The sequence below is a fragment of the Strix uralensis genome, chromosome 2 (genome assembly GCF_047716275.1).
Source record: "Strix uralensis isolate ZFMK-TIS-50842 chromosome 2, bStrUra1, whole genome shotgun sequence".
In the NCBI taxonomy this organism is placed as follows: Eukaryota; Metazoa; Chordata; class Aves; order Strigiformes; family Strigidae; genus Strix; species Strix uralensis.
This window is the reverse complement of record NC_133973.1, coordinates 77,021,515-77,041,029: the sequence shown is the minus strand read 5'-3', so window position 1 is coordinate 77,041,029 and position 19,515 is coordinate 77,021,515. Positions and strand designations below refer to the sequence as shown.

The 19,515-nt window shown below is 37.2% G+C and overlaps 1 protein-coding gene across 1 annotated transcript in view; it reads left to right on the top strand.

Annotated features, from left to right (window-relative positions):
- ITGBL1 (integrin subunit beta like 1) overlaps positions 1 to 19,515 on the top strand; it is a 153,935-nt gene that overhangs the window by 47,225 nt on the left and 87,195 nt on the right. The window contains exons 3-4 of the mRNA XM_074859328.1: positions 13,949 to 14,095; positions 18,832 to 18,954. Of these exons, the coding sequence (XP_074715429.1) occupies positions 13,949 to 14,095; positions 18,832 to 18,954 (270 nt within the window). The remainder of the gene's footprint in view (positions 1 to 13,948; positions 14,096 to 18,831; positions 18,955 to 19,515) is intronic.

The window sequence follows — 19,515 nt, the reverse complement described above, 5'->3', positions numbered from 1 at the left end:
ATCTCAAGAAGCATTTGTTTAACATTTGGCACTGCTGAAAAGAGTGGATAAATGTGGGCACAACTTAATGTGCTCAGAATTATATTTCACTTTTGACCCGTGCTCTTCGTTGGAATGATGGGGTATGCCCCTCTTGTGTGTCCTTGGTGGTCAGATATTTTGAAAACTTTATAAAATGAGATTTTAATGCACCTGTATTTTTCCCCCCAGTAATGGACTATTGAAATCATATGCAATGCTCAGGTTGTTTTTAAACACTACTGCAAGCTAGCACATGCTTGAATACTCTGGTTTTATATACGCCTCTTCTTTTTGTAATGAGTTTTACCCACATGCTAGCAAAAGTTTTGGAGAAGTTAGTGACTCGATTTCAGAGATTACTAGCTGGTATTTAACAGTTTAAATCTATGCTGTGACAAGCTATGGAACTGTTGTTTCACATTTACATTTTCTGTGTCAAGTGTGCATATGCAATATTTTGGAGAGAAAGGAACCAGATTTCCTACCAGACACAAGTTTAAAGGAGACAGTTAATGATATTTATGATCTTGACTTAGGGATTCAGAAATTACTAGAGAACTTTCCTGTTTAACCAAAAGACTGAAAAATATGTTTTTGATTTAAATCTGAGGAAACTCATTAACTTTGTTTATGCTTTCTTGTTGAGATGCTGCTGTGCAAAGCACGCCCACAAAGCATTTATTTTAAACTAAGCTTTTTAACAAAAGCTGTAGGAAGAATGTGCAAGTACATCCCTTTATTCGCTACATATGTAAAAACACCATTAAATAAAATTGTTATCCATTCCAATTAACTAACATATCATGAAGTTATGGAAAAATTATGTGTTGTAAAGCATATACACATCTTTGATAAATATTAAAAATTAATCTATCATTAATAGATAACACTAAATGTAATTATTTCAGATAAGAAAGTATATCTTCTAGGAGATCCTTGGTTTGAAAAAGGTCCTTGGATCACCAGTTAGTCATTCCTCAAGCACTATTACTAAGTAATGATAGCTTTTCATGATGCTACTAAATTTCACTTAAGTGTAGTCATTGTGAGAGGCTTGTAGTTATTTTATGAGCATGTGTCCCCTTTTCTTCCCTCCAGCTCACTATGCAAAGGAGATGTATCATAAATTTATTAGCGTCTGACTCTATGGTGACTACATAGTCTGTGGAGTGAGTTGTCTCGAATTAAGCGTAGGTTCTCCTGTCTGCAGCTCATGTACACATTGTGCCAGGCTTATAATTTTGACCTTTTGGGCATTATTCTGTGAATAATATCTAAGACTCATTTTTGTACTCTGTGGAGCTGTCTTACCCAGCTGACTTGTTCCATGTAATATTTATGTAACTGGCATGTTTACTGTGAGCTTGTTTGTCCAGCTGCTAACCAGCAAACTGTAGAAGGTCGGGGTTATTTTTTTATAGAATGCTACAGAGAATTGCAACACAGTTGTGCTCGAGTTTGTTACGGATCCCAGGAAGAAAGGCACTCAGACTTAATAAGATATTATTTAAAGTACCTTTTATTGGAGATAACACAAGGAAGATGGTGATAACACAGATAACCTTACGTCTCTTCACATGACGGCAACCTTAAGTTGTACAGCATGAGATGGACCTCTAATCAGGGCATGGCAGGCTGCCTGGATCCTGTTTGTGGTGAGGCTCAACAGTATTATTGCCTGTAGACCTTTTTCTTACCAGATTTTCTTAGAAGTAGACATCATGGGTCATTTTGGCTGTCAAGCAAAAGGATGTTCATGTGAGAACTTTAAGACAAAGGCAAAGACACACAGGTGGCATCCTTGCCAGGCATTGCATGTGAGCCTGGCCACATATTTCATATGTAGCAAATCAGATGTTATTACTTCTAATCTGAGCTCACCCAGTCCTTAAAGCAAAGTTTGTGGTGTCAACCTGTGCTCTACTTAGTCTGCAGTGCCAGCTCTAGAATGTGCAATGTGTATAATGTAACTTCACCCCTAAATAACTTGCTGATACTTTTTTTTTTTTTTTTTTTTTCCCCCCCCCCCAGTGTTCTGATACACTGGTAACTTTTGAAGTTAGTTTGTACTTAACTGGATATATTTTAGCTGTATCATCTTTATCTAACTCTTCGGTTTAGTAACTTAGCTTTTAAGGTTTAGCTATAAACTTCCCATTAATGCTGCTCTTCCTTCATGTACCCTATGATGAACTAAAAGCAGCTCTTCCCAAAATGTCGTCCAGTTTAGAAACCCTGACTTCACTGAGTGAGTGCTTGCTGATGTTACATGGCTGATTTCTTCAGCAGGCGGTTTGCACTCTCTGCAGCTCTTATCTTTAAGAACAGCCAGGAGAAGAGCAGCTGGGGGGCACCAGAGCAGCCCTGGCATTGGGCACCTCCCTGGGGATGAGGATGGGACGAAGGTGGGCTGGGATGTGGGCCTGTGGGTGGGCCTGGCTCAGCAAGACCCGTGTCTGGGCTGAACAGGGATGTGGGGAGCTGGAGACCAGGCCCTGCTGTGACGTCAATGGGGCCAGGGCTGACGGCCCGGGTGGCTGACTTGGGGACCTGGGTCATGGGCAGAGTGGGGGCAGCCCTGGGAGCCTGTGCATGGACAGGGAGGGTTGGTGGTGCCCTCAGGACCCTCACAGGCTCACGAAACTGCTGAAGGAAATAAAAACATTTCAGGAGAGGGGATCACAGAGTTTTTACTGTATGCATGGTCAGTAATGCTTGATCAGAGCAGAGACTCAAAGCTCAGGGGGTATTGGGGTGGAAAGCATGGCATTTGACTAGGTGGACAGAGGCAGTAGCTGCCATACCAGTGCCTAGCTGTAGACCAGAGCATTGCCAGTAGTAGAGAAAGCAGGGAATGTTTGAATAGAACAGGGTTTCACTGGAAAGTTCACATTTGTTGAATTCAGAATGAAAAAAGCTTTCTGCAAATTTCTTTTCAAAAAGCTCTTTGAAAGAGCTTTTCTCAAACAATATCCACTGAGTGTTAGATTTTCAGGTCAGTACCATAGCTATCTGGGACTGTAAGCAGTAGGAGTCTTTGATCTGTCTTTTGGACAGCTAGAAACCTTGAGAGCTCTGATACAAACATGGCTTCCAAGGTTTCCACATTTACTGACAGTCAGCCGAAGAGGAGGCCATCAGGTTTTCACAGGTTCCTTTCTCATGCGCATGGGAGTCTAGATGTCCTCTGATGATTTGTTTTAAATCAAATAGCTGATGGGCAGGCCTTTGGAGGCACAGTTGTTAATAAATTTATGTGCTGCTTTTTTGAAAATAAAAACCCTGCCGCATTTGTGGGTTTTTTTTTCGGGGGTGGTGGTGAAGTCAAATATCAACTGTTTAATCTCACAGAGAATCAGGAGCTCTCCTTCAGTCAGTTTTGAATCAGCATGTTTGTGCTCATGGAAACCACAGGTCATGTGCAGCCACAGACCATGGGAGGAGCCAGAGGAGCGCATCTGGGCCAGCATTTGTTAGTGAACCCAGAGCACACACCAAACCAGCTCAGACTCAGGAAATGTGATTTATTTAATTGAAGTATTTCAGCTCTTGAGCACAGTAATGCAAACATGAACCTGCTGGATTTGTAAATCTTTCTTTCCCACAAGAACGTAGTTTTTAGAGTGTCTACAAGTTTTAGTGTCTACATAGCTAAATATGTGAAGCTTCTTTGTCTTTTTTTTCTTCTCTGCAAGTTATTTCACGGAAAAGAATTGTTCATGCCTCGGATATAATTTTGTTTGATATGTGCAGTATCTGTACAAAACTCTACACTGGGAAAGTAACGTATGGAAAAATGGTCTTCTAGAGAAGCCAGAGAATACTAACGCTGCCTATTAAAAGATCTTCCTACTTAAAAGTTGATTATTTTTGGTCTTCAAAAAAAATGAGGAACCATTTGGTTAAAAATAAGTAAGGAATTTTTCACAGAACCATTGAATTATTAACGGAAACCTTGACTCTAGACTGTTTTGATGGATAAAACTAATTTATCTCTGTCTCCCTGAGATATTTATATCATCTGTCTAAACAGCATGAATCACATTTAAAATTATATCAACTTGTGCCACCTCCGGGGTAACAAACTGGAGCTGATTCAACTGAGTGTTGCTTTCCTTCATTTTAATAATTCATGATATCTAATTGATTTTTATTACAATTGAGTCTGTTCACTTTACAGGGAATTTCAATTCATAGCCAATAGTGGGGGGAAAGGAAATTGGCAGTATCATGTACTTATTTTCTTATATTTTGTACCCTTTTAGTACAGGTAGAGGAAAAATGAATATTGTCTTTGATTCTTGAGGTATGTGTATGTGTATATAGACACAAACTTATTTATACCAAATACACATACACAGTAATAAAATGCATCATTTTTTACATATATAAATGTAGGATTTATGTACTCTTCAAGTAAAAGACTCAAGCTATGAAAGATAATTTGGACTCAGAGCACTGTCGATTACATAAAAGTGCTAAAACCATATATTACCCTCGCTATGTGTTGCAACTGAAAACAATGGAGTAGCAAAGTTTGGGCTATTTTCATGTCTTGCACATTATTTTTCTTTAAACAATAACCAAAAAAGATTTGAGAATTTGCCATGAAATGAACTTCCAAAAAAATCCTTTTAAATTGATTGAAACTTTTTGATATTAAAAAAGAAATGTATTTTATTTTGTAATTTTGCAAGCAATCTAACAAAACTAAGCAACACAGTACATTTAAACCAAACAGCTGAAATGAAAATGTTTTATATTCTTCAGTTTTGTTTCTTATTCATGTCATCCCCTCTTTTCCTGACTAACTAGAATAACATTTTCAAAACCTTGTGGTTTTCTTTTAATAAAATTTTATATATATTAAAATATATTGTAACTATAATATTATATACTATTAAAAATATTTTAGTTTTAATAAATAACCTGTTCAAAGTGTTTTAACTTACTGTGCTCAGTTTTGGGCTCCACAGTACATGAGACGTATGGAGCTACCAGAGAGAGTCAAGTAAAGGGCCACAAAGATGATGAAGGGACTGGAACATCTCTTCAGTGAGGAAAGGCTGAGAGAGCTGGGCCTGTTCAGCCTAAAGAGAAGGCTCGGAGTGATGTCATGAATGTATATAAATACCTGCAGGGAGGGTGCAAAGAGGACACAGCCAGGCTCTGCTCAGTGGTGCCCAGTGACAGGACCAGAGGCAATGGGCACAAACTGAAACACAGGAGGTTCCTCCCTCAGAACATCAGGAAAGACTTTTTCACAGTGAGGGTGACTGAGCACTGGCACAGGTTACTCAGGGAGATTGTGGAGTCTCCATCCTCAGAGATATTCAAAAGTTTGCCTGGACGTGGTCCTGGGAAACCAGCTCTAGGTGCCCATTCTTGAGCAGGGAAGCTGGACTAGATGATGTTCAGAGGTTCCTTCCAACCTCTGCCAGTCTGTGATTCTGTTATTTGTGACTTTCTCTTGTCATGACATATACCAATGGACATATCATTCATACCATATGTCAATGAATATTTCAAAGACTGAGATGTAAAATGTAGAGTGCAAAGGCTGCAATTAGCTAGATTATTCAGTAAAATGTTTGTAAAATGAAAATCACTTGCCTTCCCAATAACTGAACTTGCCAAACGTTATATGATCTTTTGCAACTTGAGACTATTAACTAAAGCAAGGTTAGGCTTTAGCAGATGGATAATTTAGTACTGACTAGGTGGAAATTTAGGTAATTTAAAATGAAAATAACTCCTTTGACCAGGTTGGAGAAAAGGGATAAAAGAGGCAGGTCTGGACACCCACAGTGGACTATTCTAGTTTAAAAGTATGTGATTAACTAAACATCCCCATTAAGCTCTATAGGATTAGATCCTCTGTATTACACTGTTTTAATACATATTTGCTGAAAACTTGGCTTCTAATGCCTTATTTGGGGTTTAAGCAGAAGCGGGTAGATGGAGATATAGAAAGGGCTATATAGCCACATTACGTGACATAGCTGTGTGCAGAGAAATTTTAAGAGCACAAGAGACAGTCTCACGTAGTTCTGTCTCTGACTGGTCTTCAGTACTTAATAGAACAGTGAGAAAGATAAAATTCAAAAAATTAAATGTAGTAATAGACCATGTAAAAGAGTAAAAATCTTTCATGGCCTCTTTCAGAAATTGTTGCTTTGAAGTTCTGAAATATATGATTAGTGTAACATATATTAAAAACAATCTATGACCAGCATGTGCAATTAAAGTCTTTTATAAGCATTACTGTAATTTAAATTCTAGTCTTGGCAGTGGAATTGCAATTGACAGTAAATGTAGTTTTAAACTTCAACATTAAGTAAAATCATGCATGATGACCTCTTTGGACAGAGAAAGATAACTGTAGTCTCGGTAGGGAAGAGTATTATCTCTTAGGGTTTTTTTTGGGTCATTTTTCTGCCTTAAAGAAATTAAGTAAAAGTTTGAATTCTTTAAATGGTCTGATGCTTTTATCTTCTAGAAATAGTTTCCTATGTTATTGTTTAATTCATTTTAATGTCTAAAATACCCTCCAGGAGCAACTTTTTTTTTTTTTTTTTTTAAATAGTTTAATTTTCTAGTCTATTTCCATTTCTAAAGATGCTGATTTTAAAGTATTGTTTGATCTGATCCATAGTTTCTCATTTCTATTAATGTAATAAATAACAGCTTTTATCTGATGAGAGCACATTACTTACAGATCATGTATGCTGCTGATGTGAACCTTAAGTACTTTCTTAAAATATTCTTCTGCAAATACTAATACTTTTGATCTCCTAATTTAGCAATAGTACTTTAAAATCAACTTGTTTGCACAATTTGTACAGGGATATGGGTAGAAGATTTCAAAACTGAGATATTCACGTTGACTCAAGTGACGGAGAGCACACTGAAGTATTATGTTCCTTATGTCAACATGGAAGAAAGAGGGTATTGCTAGAAATAATATTGCAGAGTGTATATAATAGAAATATCTGTTATAGCTAGTTGATTTATAACCTGAAAATTAAATAACATCAGTAGTCATGCCCTCACACCCACCTCAGGTATATTTTTTTATACTGTAATATGGATTGTGATTGATTTTCTTCTTTTAGAACACTACTGAATGTTTGTTTACTAAAATATTGTGCTAAGCAATCCCTGGAACATTTTTTTTGCTATATCAACTAGAGGGATTTTTGAAAGTAGCACAACATAAACAACCAAGACCTCAACCTTAAACAGAGATTCATTTCAAGCATGTTGACATAGGGAAAAAAAAAAGTAATGATACCAATTTTATTTTTTTTCAGAAACCACAAGTTTTTCAGAAACTGTGACTCCAACCATTCCAAAAAAAGAGACTCAAGAGATATACTTCAGCTGATTGCAAGGCATAGTTACTGAGAATCAAAAGTGCAACTAAACAGAATAGGCCATTTTGCTATTCTCATCCTAATGTAATCTGAAATATTTTCACTAGCTTTACATTTGTGTGAAGTAGTAGAATCTACTTCACAAATACAGGAAAGGAAGTCATCCAATTGGAAAGAACTATTAAAAACATCTTCACTGTGCTGGTCTAGGTTGAAACTGCAGAACAATGTTTTAATTTTTTTACTTTCCCAAAATTTTCAACTCTTACAACTCAATCATCCTTCCTATCTAACACCTCAATTTAAAGCGGGAATCCATAACATCAAGTTCTTAATATTTCTTCACCTATTTCATGAAGTGTTTTTTAGATTTGAAAAGCATGTCATGAATCACTCAGTGGTTGCTAAAAATAAATAATAATGAGCCCAATTCAGTTATCATCCCAGTTGCTGCTTTCCTTCTGATGGCTGACTATGCTATAGAGAGGAATCCTTTTGCTATATCTCACCTACCTGTAGAAAATTGATTCCGTTACAGTTTTAAAATGAGAACTGCCCCCAATTGTGTTCTTACACAAATAATTGGGCTTTAGTTATTAAAAGTAAGTGACAGTGAGGACATCTGAGTGTATTTTAATGTCTGGTCAAGCAGCCTGGATATTTGTACTCCAATAAGAGACTTCTGTTCTAGTGAGAGTTACTGTGCTGTAACTAATGCTGCAGAACCACAACAATAGGTGTTCTACCAAAGGCAGTATCTCCAATAGTGCTGGCTTAATGAACCAAGGATTTATTTAAGAGCTTTGTCCTTGCAGTTTAACAAGCACCTGATTATAGTTTAACAGTTGCCCCTAGACAGGGAGTACTCTTTTCATCTTACTGAGAAAAAAGGTGAATGTAATTTCAAAGATACTACATTGCCTCATTGGGGTCTCTAATCATACATAACATCTGAAAGCTATGAAACACCAAGAAATTTGTCCTTACCGAAATTTCTATGACAAAGTTAATTATCATAATCAACTTTACAAAGAAGAGAATTTAAGCTCATCTCTTGGAGCCCTGGTGATGTTGTCCTGTCCCAGAAAATGAAAGATCCAGGAGTTGAACCCAGTCACCTTTCTTTCAATTCTAAGTCTTAACCTCAAGATCAGTTTTTCCTTATTTTTCTTTTCTGCTAAGTGTTTCTAAGGAGTCTGCATTTTTGTGCCCCACCATACCTCAGCAGAAAAGATAATAATGATAAATAGACATGCATATGTTCACACATGCTCTTAGATGGCAAGATGGTAGGTAACAAAAGTAATTTGTTTTGACTGTTTTCATTGCCTATGGAAAGTTCAACCACAAGGATGTAGCAAAACTTTCAGCCATAGTGAACATTAGAATGAAATAAAAAAATCAACCAAAACTGGTACAAAGGTGGAGAGAATCTTTTCCAGTGGGAGGCACAGAAATAGTGATAGCACTGCTGAATGCTACAGTTTCTGCAGGCGCACAGAAAGGGAAGCAATGTTCAAATTCAGTTTCTGGTTTACCCAACAATTATGCAATATAATTGTTTTCATAAATGGATGGAGTTCAACCTATAACTAAGCTGATATCCTTCTCATTTTTTATTCAGTGTGTCAGAATATTTAAAACCTGACATAGATTATTGTATAGGTAAGTGAAGCAAAAGAAAGTAAATGAAGGAATCTTTATTTACATGCATACATGTCTAGTGATGCACCAAACTCCAAAGTCCCACCAGTTAAGTTTGTGTATCCTATTCAATCATTGTATGCTTCCCAGTAGTTTAGTGGACAAAGACAGCCAGCCTCTGAGGACTCTTCAGCCCATACAGTGCCTTGAATATGTACAGTTCAGATGTGGATTCAGAACTTTTTGTTCTGAAAGACTTTACCTTTGTGTCTTTGCTCTCGGACCTATAGGTATGCAAATGTAGTAGAAAAACATTTTTAGAATGCACTTAGAATGAAGAGTCTAAGGATGAAAGCATGTGATCAGAGCCAAATGATTGTGGTTTAAATTGCCGTCTTTCAGCTGAAATGTTTTAATTCCTAGGCTATTGCAACTTTGCAAGTGGCTAAAATTCTACAAGTGTTTTTCCTGGAAAACTTGACTGGTTCTTCTGAGGTTTAGAGAGGTAATGGTAGTTTTCCAGCATAAACTGGGCCTGGGTCCATTTTACATACGTTGTGTGTAGCATTTCAACTGCAGATTTGGTACCATTTTCTGTCCCTACTGATACATCTTCAGTGGGTACATCTCAGATTCTTTTCAGCTAAAGATTTAGTCACACCATCTTTCCAGGGCTGACATGAGTATACACTCAGGCTGTTGTTGTTTCCAGCTGGGGAGGCCTTAGCCTATGGCATCCTTTCCTTGTCCCTGGTATGTGATCCTGTGCTTTGTATTTCTAGTTTCAATCCACTTTTATTACTTCAGTCCTTCAGACTGTCAGTCCAGTTCATATGGTATGATTTTCCGTCTTCACCTTTCTACTGAGAGTTTATGGGTTTGTATCATTGGCAAGTGTTGTTAGCATACTCTAAATGTTTGTATCAATATCAGTAACACATATTTGGTTCCAAAAACATCCTGTGAAACATCACCAGTTATCTTCTATCCCAGTAATATCCCTTTGGTCCTAATGTTGTTTCCTTCCCTTAAACCAAGTTGTGATTCTTTTACATTTCTGGAGTACCTTATCCTGAATAATTTTTTTCCCAAGTGACACTGTATCCAATATATATATGATCATATCAGCTAGATTTCCTGTGTTCCTTTTCTTAAAATATCAGTTACCTTACAAAGAGACATGCCAGGTTAATTTGGTGTATTGGTAGTCTATTTGGGGATAAAGCTATTATTCATTATATTGCATTTTTCATTACCTCAGTGTCTCTAGCTATACAATGCTTCATAATTTGTTTCAAATCCTTGCACAGCTCATGAAGTCAGAGCCACTTTTTTTTTTTTTTAATGTTGCCTGGATCATGTACATCCCTTTTTCTTAAAAAAAACCCAAACAACAAAACCCTAGGCTTTTTATTTTTCAGACATTTGATTGCCAGCCTGATAGATTCATTAAAAGTCTTTGTTATTAAACTGGCCTTTCAAGTGCAAGTACTGTAAGTGCTCTCAAGTGCAAATTATGGGGTCTCGCCCTCCTGGTCTAGACACTTCCTTAAAAACAGTTTTATGTCTTTGTTTTGCTCTCATCTTAGATGAGTAATTTTCATTTCCACAGTCTGTATCATTAGCCACACTGCATTTGCTACTGTAGTCAACATCCCCATATTAATTTTGTTTTGGACTGTCTGTAAATTATCTTTAATCTTAACTGCTTTTTGCTGCTTGGTGAAGCCACTTTTTTGTTTGTTTTCTTTTTATTTGGATGATGAAAGTACATTTTAGTACTTGCAATTTTGCAAGATCTGACCGTGCCTAACATTTTCTGTTCTCACTTTCTCCATATATTTTCTGACATCTGACAGTTTTCCTTGCATATTAGTTTCATTTTCCACCCTACAAGCTTTCTGCATACTCGAGATATAGTCTCTGAGGTGACTGCTCATCTAGAAATAAATGGAGCCCTTTGTTATAGAAGGTATTTCCAAATGTTTGAAGCTGCAAGTTTTTCACAGTCCACAGCCAGTCCTTTTCTTAAAGGAAAGGCAACTTCCTTGAGTCTTCATTATTTCCCTTATTTTCTGATTTTTTTTAAGTGAAATTCTGATTTATTTATGTTTAGCATTTATTCATGTTACAGCCATTTTTTGAAAAATGGAATGAATGTGTCATCACTTACTCTGAGATATAGCTTTCCTGATCAACTCTTTAGCAAGGTCTTGTAGTTCAGTTTTCTTGTGCGATGTGTCACATCCTCAAATATCCAGGTCTACCCCTTATTGGTAGAATTTGTTTTCTGGGAAGTTACAATATCACCTCACAGTTTTCATAGTGCTATTTGCTCCTTATTTACTATTTCATAATATTATTTGCTTTCTAAATAATACAGAAATTTATATACACAACAGGGGTCTTACACAAACCTTTCTGAAAGGAATCTGAAACCAATGCAAAACAATTTTTACCCTCTCTAATTTTCTTACAGCTTATCACGTACTTGGTTTATAGTTCATTACATCACTATTTTTGCCATGAGGAAGACCATAAGATTGGTACATGTGGATGTAGGAAATAAGCAAGAAGATGTCAAACTGACTTGCAGATCTACTGCATCATCTATGTGACAGGGAAGAGACAGTGAGTTATACAAGCTACTGCAGGCAGTTTTATGCCCTTCTACACTTCAATATAGTCCTCTCACCCAAATTTTGGGGCAGAATATTGCCATTGCTTTACAATTAAAAAAAATATTCAATTGGCAAAATGAAGATATTTTAAGGGGGTGGTCAAGGTGAAAATCATTAATGCAATTTTGCGAATTCATATTAGTTACATACCTTATAGTTCTTTTCAGTTGCATGCAAGAGATCTTCCATTATTTCTCTCAGTTTAATTTCATTAATTTCAGGTTTTTGTATTTTCTTGTTAAATAAAGCCAAGAAACTGCTTTGTAGGACTACTCTCATGAAATTCTTTTATTCATTTTCTTTAAGCAGGCTGTATGAATTTCAAGTGAAATGATTTTTTTTCTTCATGCACCATATGTTAGATTAGTGCATCTCTAACTGAGAGAGGTTAGTGCTGCTGGCCCATCAGTACTAGCCATCAGTGGCTTCTTCCTTACTCTGTCATTTAGACATGGGAATGGGAAAATCAGTCCTCCTTTTAGTAGAGCATCTTTCTTCACCAGTGGACATCAAGCTGTTAAATCACAAGAGTGCCCGACATGGAGAATGCAAAGTCATTGTGATAAGTAATCCTTGAAAGGAAGGAAAATATGGGGAGATGGTTATGTTTTGTCTTTAGGTTTTTTAAGCTACTCTAGGACTTCTCACTATTTTGCAAAATGGCTTATGCTGTTTCCTGTCAGTGAAGCAGAGTAATCACAAGAGTAGGTCTTTATTACATATTTTATATCCTACTTTTTTTTTCCTTGTCCTTTACCAACAGTTATTCAGCAATTTTTAAGGTGACAACTCCTGTTTTAAAACAAGAACTAACATGACTCTCATATGAGTTGAACTGGTTTTTTCAGGTATTGAACTGTATCTTGTCTTAGAACCATCTTAGAAGGAAAACAAAATTTTATTGAGCAACAGAAGATACTCTTTTTTTCTCATTAAAATATTCTATTTACAATAGTGATGTAAATTCCTTATTGGCAGCAGACTGGGCTTGTATTTCCAGGCAGTTGACTCTAACTGCAGGCAACAGATGCATTTAAATAGACTGCAATAAGATTCTATTTTTGAGATGTAGTGGTTGGAAGGGAATCTTCTTCTGTCAATCAGATACACATTCAAATGGTATTTATTTTAAAATTGAATATTCTAGTTTAAAAGATTTGCAATTGTTTTCTCATTTACTACCTAAAATTGTAAAGGAATGCTGAAGAATTAAGTGTTTAAAATTTGCACCTGTAATTTAGTGTGGAACGTGATGCTTAATGTGCAACGTAAATAGTGTAAATTGTTAATTCATCTGAATATTTGGGTAATTTTCAAGAAAACTAGAGAATTTTTAAAAACAAACTTTCCTTTTATAATTCTTCATGCTATTAGATACATTACAAATTTTAAGCAATGTATTATTCAACTGACAGAAGGCTAGCATGCCATGTCCTAATAGACTGAGAAGCTGCATTGGTTCTTTAAGATACTTCACACTTAGCAAATAATCATAAATAAATATAGTCCTCTGAGTATCAAAATATACTACATTGCCAATATTATGTCAATATTTAAAGACAAAATTCAGTTTTGCAGCAGCAGCCAAGTAAAGTCTAAGTGGGTGGGAGAGGGCTGGAGGAACCAGTAGCCAGAGGAGGCTTCAGGAAGAAGAATTTGCACCTGTCAGTAGAGGTAGGAGCTGCAGCTGCTGCTGCATGAGGGAGTTACTGCTTTCTGCTGTAGCTGTCCCCCTCCATGCTCGTTTTCAGGGTTTGTACCATAAGACTTATTCCTGTGTCCTCAGGCTGCAGTTTCTACCTCTTCTTTGCCTACAGCTGGGCAAGGAGGTGAATGGAATCTCTGCACTTGGAGTTTTGTGTTAATAGTAGTTAACAGTAAACAAATATACGGGAATGAGAAAGAGATGAAAGTAGTAAGAAAGTCTATTTTTCATACAGGATGTTCTAGTTCTGTATTCCTTCTTAAAATAAGAATTCATATGTAGACCTATCAAAATCACATACATCAGATTTCAAAGTCATGGTGATTTCAAGTGTCTCCTCATGTTTAAGATCATATTTATTCATTTCTGGTTTTAACTGCATATGAACTATGTTGAGTGAATCTGTTCATCATGTTAATTTAAAGCAACAATTGATGGAATCTATTTTAAAAGTTGGATTAGAAAATATCACTTTCTGAATGAAAAAAGGGACTTGACACACTCTTTTCTTCCATTGCTAGGCCATGGGAAGTGTGACTGTGGGAAGTGCAAATGTGATGAAGGCTGGTATGGTGAAGCTTGTCAGTATCCAACTACTTGCAATCTTACACGGAAGAAAAGCAATGAAATGTGCAAGAATTCTCAAGATATCATCTGTTCTGGTGCAGGTAAGATGTCTTTTGTTGCTTTTGATGGCTTGATGTGCTCCCTGTGTTATCTTGAGAATCACTGTAATTTCTTTTCTAATTAGGAATTTTGTAGAGTATGTTTCAAGAGACTGAGAAATAACCGTATGTATACTAAAATGCTGAATTTTCCTATTGGCCTATTCCTGTGCATATGATGGGCACTGATTCAAAATGCCTACTTCAGTACTCTAGTTTATCCATAGCTAATTTAGGTTGGTGAAACTGCAGCTGTGTCATGTATTTTGCCCATCAAAAGGTTGTGATAATGGCATTAACACAGAAAGTGATGTCATTTTTTTGTGTTTATAGTATGCAGAAATGGCATTTGCAAATATTTTTCCAGGACATTTATAAGCTGTACAGTTTTTTGGGACACTTTTGAGCTGTAACAATGATTATTAAAAACAGTTGTGGAGGATCTGCTGGATCATTTAAATGGGGTACTTCCATCATCACTTTTCTGATTTGGTAACTCTCTTTTTTCTAATTCTATAATTTTATAACTCATCCTAACTTAAATGGGAAGTCCTTTCCTTAAATAAATCAGAGGACAAAGAAACAGCCTTTTAGAAGCCTTCACTGCTGAATGGTAAAATTTTGAAGGACATTTGCTACCAGTCATGGTTTGAGACCAGAAACTGCCTTCCAGTTTTTCCATTGCATTGATCTCTGAGTGAGAGAATGTTTCAAGAACCCCATTTCTGCTCACTATCACTGGCCTTTAATTTCTGTCTGGGTCCATGCATTTTCATACAACTAAATTTCACGCAAGGTAGTTGCTGACATGACCAAAGACCCAAAGGATTTGTGGTCTTGATACAGAGAAGCTAGGCTCTCATGACAAGATGTGACACCAATTTAAAATAAAATCTTAAGCATACAGCATACTGAGTAAATGATACATTTCATTTATGACAATAATATAGATTATATGAAACTCATGATTGTTTGGCTAACAAGCGAGAGACACCTAAATGAGAAACTGACTCTCAAAAATAAGCATGGTTCATTGCGATCAGTCGAAGTACTTAAACAAGAATGCTAAGACCTTTTTTTTTTTCTTTCTTTCCTTGGCTAGAAGTAGCCCCAGTCTGTCTATCACTGAGTCTTCACAGGAAAACCAATGTAGTTGAACAACCACTAAAAGTGGCCAAGAGGGAAGTGTTTGTGAGATCAGGAGAAGAATAAATGTTTTTGGTTTTGCTGGTATGAAACTGGACAGGCTAGGGAGCTTGGGGTAGCTTTGATGGGCTGTAGCCATACATATTTTGTCTTAATGGGTTTGCCTTTTGATCTACTGGCAACATTGCCTTTGGGGTCTGAGTGCTGTTTTTCAATTGCCAATAAAAGATGGGAAGGGATGACATGAGTTGTTGCAAAACAGTCCTCTGCTGTCACACAGATAACCATTTATTGTAATTCTTTTAATGAACCAATCAAGATCCACCTAAAATTTAACTTTTCTGACTCAACTGTTCCTAATCATTTGTCAGAGCAACTAGGGCATCCTACCTAAAATGAGATTCTCTATATGAGCAATTTCCACTTCTAGTCAATGGGAGGGAATGGACACTTTTAGGACACAGTCTGTCTGACCTCTTTAGATGCCCAATTTATGAATCAATTTACCATTTTATTTTTTTTCCTGTTGGGGAATTATCTGTAAATAAGACAGTTTTCTCATAATTTTTAATTGTATTTATTTTCCAAGTAATTGTAGTAAATAATCACAGTTCTGTAGATTACTTATGTTGTATTATTTCATTATATCAGCTATTGCAAATATTTTTAAAGTTTACTTTTTTAGACTGGTCAAGTATGTCACAGAGCCCCATTCTTCTGTTCTTTGTTTGGATTAATATGATATTTAGTAAAATTTGCAATGTTTAAGTATAAAATGGTTTCTGCAAACTAGTTGTGTAATATCAGCATAAAGCTTCTATTTTGGAGGACTTCTTTTGTGTCAATAACTATGTTTTCTAAAATAAGTGTGGATGTAACATGAGAAGTATGAGTCTTGTGAATTAAGTTCCTTTTTTTAAAAATCTATACTTGCTGTCCAGTAACTGCTGAAACAGCTTATGCAAGCCCACTGACCACAAGGCCCCAGTTAACATGGTATTGCACAAAGTTCCTGCCCTTAAAATTTTAATGAAGGTGATAGAGGTAGGGAAAAGGGGTATCTTTTATATGACCAACATGGCAATAGTTTCATTTCTAATGTGATTTTATGGTATTTTTAATTTTTTGACTGTATAACTCCTTAATATGTTTATTTATGGCTCTTATATGTTATTCAGGAGGAGAAGAAGGCAGCAGTTGTTTGCTTTGCCCTGGCAACTGCACTCCAGGTCAGATAGATTCTGTGAGGGAAAAGGGAGACTTCTTCCTTCCCTGAGAGCAACAAAACAAACTTTTTCTGTTTGGGAGGGTGGGTCATGGTGAAAGGCAGCCACTGAGGTGAGGGAGCAACTCTACTCAAAAGACCAAGAAGCAAATGTGCGACCAGACCAGAGGTAACAGAATAGAGATTTGTTTACAAACCCATTTCCATCCTTTGCATCACCTGAGTGCTCTGGCTTTTCCTTATGTCAGAAAGTTTTCTGTTGTGGTTTATGTTGTGAGGCAAAAACAGCTCTACACTTCCAAAGGGGCATTTGGTACTCCTCAGGGCACATACATTGGGGGAGAATCTCAGGCAGACCTGTGTTCTCAAATCACTCACTGGTCTGACATGGGTAAAACCCATCTTTCTTTTGACAAATCAGCAAGTGTCTTTATTACAGTTCTTAATGTTCTTGCAAGATCTACTCTTTTATGAGACATCACCCACAAGCTGAAGAAAAATGAGCCCTAAAAGCTTAAAGTTAGATTGGCTCAAAGTCCTGAAATAACAAGATATTATTGTAGAGGTTCCTACAATTCTTCAAATGAATGAAATAACTTGCAATGTGAACATCAACACCACTGGAAAAAGATGCACTTTTCAGTAAAATTGTTGATATGCTGTTATAATACTTATGGTTTGTTTAATAATGCTGTGAATTTATTTCTCTGCAATTAGCTTGTGTGTTGTAGAATTAATGTATTGCTGTGGTAATTGCTTTCTAGCTTGAGTCCTTTTTTCCTGACATCTGATCATAAGGTCTTCATGCAGATGTTCCTCACTAACATTTCCTTCCTTTGATTCCTGGCTTTTTCTCCAAGGCTATACTTACAAAATTTTAATCCTCAGATGATAGCTGTAGAAAAGGGACTAGAGACTAGGGTGCAAAGGAACTTCGTGAATTTAGGCAGACATCTTTTCAGGTCCTCAGTAACCATGCCCTGTTACTCTCATATAACATGGCTGTGGAACTGGAAAAAAACAGACTTCATTCCTGAAAAGATGACTAAATTAAATTTTCTCCTTTCAGTGGGTAGAAGATATAATTTCCAAACCTGACTTCATACATGTCATGGTTTAAGCTCAGAGGGAAACTGAGCACCATGCAGTCACTCGCTCACTCCTTCCCCCTCAGGGATGGGGAGGATAAAATAAAACAAAAGGCTCAGTGGTCGAGAATAGGACAGAGATAGATGACTCACCCATTATGGTCATGGTTGAAAGACAGATTGGAATCTGGAAGGAAAAAAAGAACATCAATTTAATTTGAACACCACCACCTCCACCACTAATTTACCAATCAGAGTAGGACAGTGAGAAATACAACCACATATTAAAAAGACCTTCGTCCCACCCCTCCTTTCTTCCTGGGCTCAGCTTTGCTCCAACTTTTCTCTACCTCTTTTCCCTCAGCGGCACAGTGGGACAAGGGGTGGGGGTTGCGGTCTGTTCATCACCAGTTACTTCTGCCGCTCCTTCCTCCTCAGGGGGAGGACTCCTCACACTCTTCCTTTGCTCCAGCATCTCACAAGAGACAGTCTTCCACGAACTTCTCTGACATAAGTCCTTCCCACGGGCTGCAGCTCTTCATGAACTGCTCCAGCGTGCGTCCCTCCCGTGGGCTGCAGTCCTCCCAGCAACAGACTGCTCCAGTGGGGGCTTCCCTCAGAGTCCCAGCCTTCTTCAGGCACAGTCACCTGCTCCGGCGTGGGGTCCTCCACGGGCTGCAGGTGGGCATCTGCTCCACCATGGACCTCCATGGGCTGCAGGGGCACAGCCTGACCTCTCACCACGGGCTGCAGGGGAGTCTCTGCTCTGACCTTGGTGTTTGCAGAGGTATATCCCTCACAACTCCCACTCCTCATCCCAGGTTCCCCTTCCTAAATACATGCCTCACAGAGGCACGGCCACTGTCGGTAATTGGCTTGGCCTTGGTCAGAGGCAGTTCTGACTTGGAGCCAGGTGAGCTTCTAGAAGCTTCTCACAGGATCCACCTCTGTATCTCCCTCCCCTGCTACCAAAACCCCACCACACACAAACCCAACACAATACATCAGTTGTATGAAGTCAGACAGACAATTCCAGGTGTAAATTTTACTTAGGAAAATATGGTACTCCTTATTAAAAATGAACCACATGAATGTTGTATCTATTTACAGCTAAGATTAGGCTTTTTGTTGATATGGATTGTTTTTGTGTCTGTCTTTATTTGGCTGGATGATCTTTAGGTTTCAGCCTTCTCAGAAATAAAATGTGTACCATCTCTGATGGACTAATGAAACTCTTCCCATAAACTGCAATCACTGAGTACTGTCTTAAATGTTTACAGGCACATGTCAGTGTGGCAGGTGTAAATGTGTAAACTCAGAAGGAAATGGACTCGTCTATGGTAAATTTTGTGAATGTGATGACAGAGAATGCATAGATGATGAGACAGAAGAGGTTTGTACAGGTATGTATTTTAGTGAGTACAAGAAGAATGGTGAAGATTAATATAGGCTATTATAAAATCATTTAATTGTGTCGACCTAGAAAATGTCTTTACTGAATGTATGACTTAAATTCTTGCAAATATAGTTTTATTTTATCTTGCAAACTGTAAGTGGGAATTTCAGATGCAAACATGAGCTAAGCAGGAGTTTAAAGAATGAAGAAATCTTGTGACACCCTCCCCTTTTTGCAAGAATGGCAAAGAGGATTGTACAAGGTAATTCACTAAGGTAATTCATAGCTTAGTGTGTCTGTCTTCAGCAGAATATAAGAAATGTGAATGCTTTGTGACACAGATGAGAGCAAGATGGATGACATACCAAAAAACAAAAGAAAAATAGCTCACTAAAAATTTTGTCAAGGAAGCAAAAATTAAAAAGAACAAGAATAAATGTAGGATGAGAACTCAGAAGCAATTCAGGAGATAAAAAGGGAAAGGAATGAATGAAGAAAAATTTCATCTGTCATAGGAAAGGCAAGAGAATAAGATGGAGTGAACTCTGCTGATAGATAGAAAAGCAAC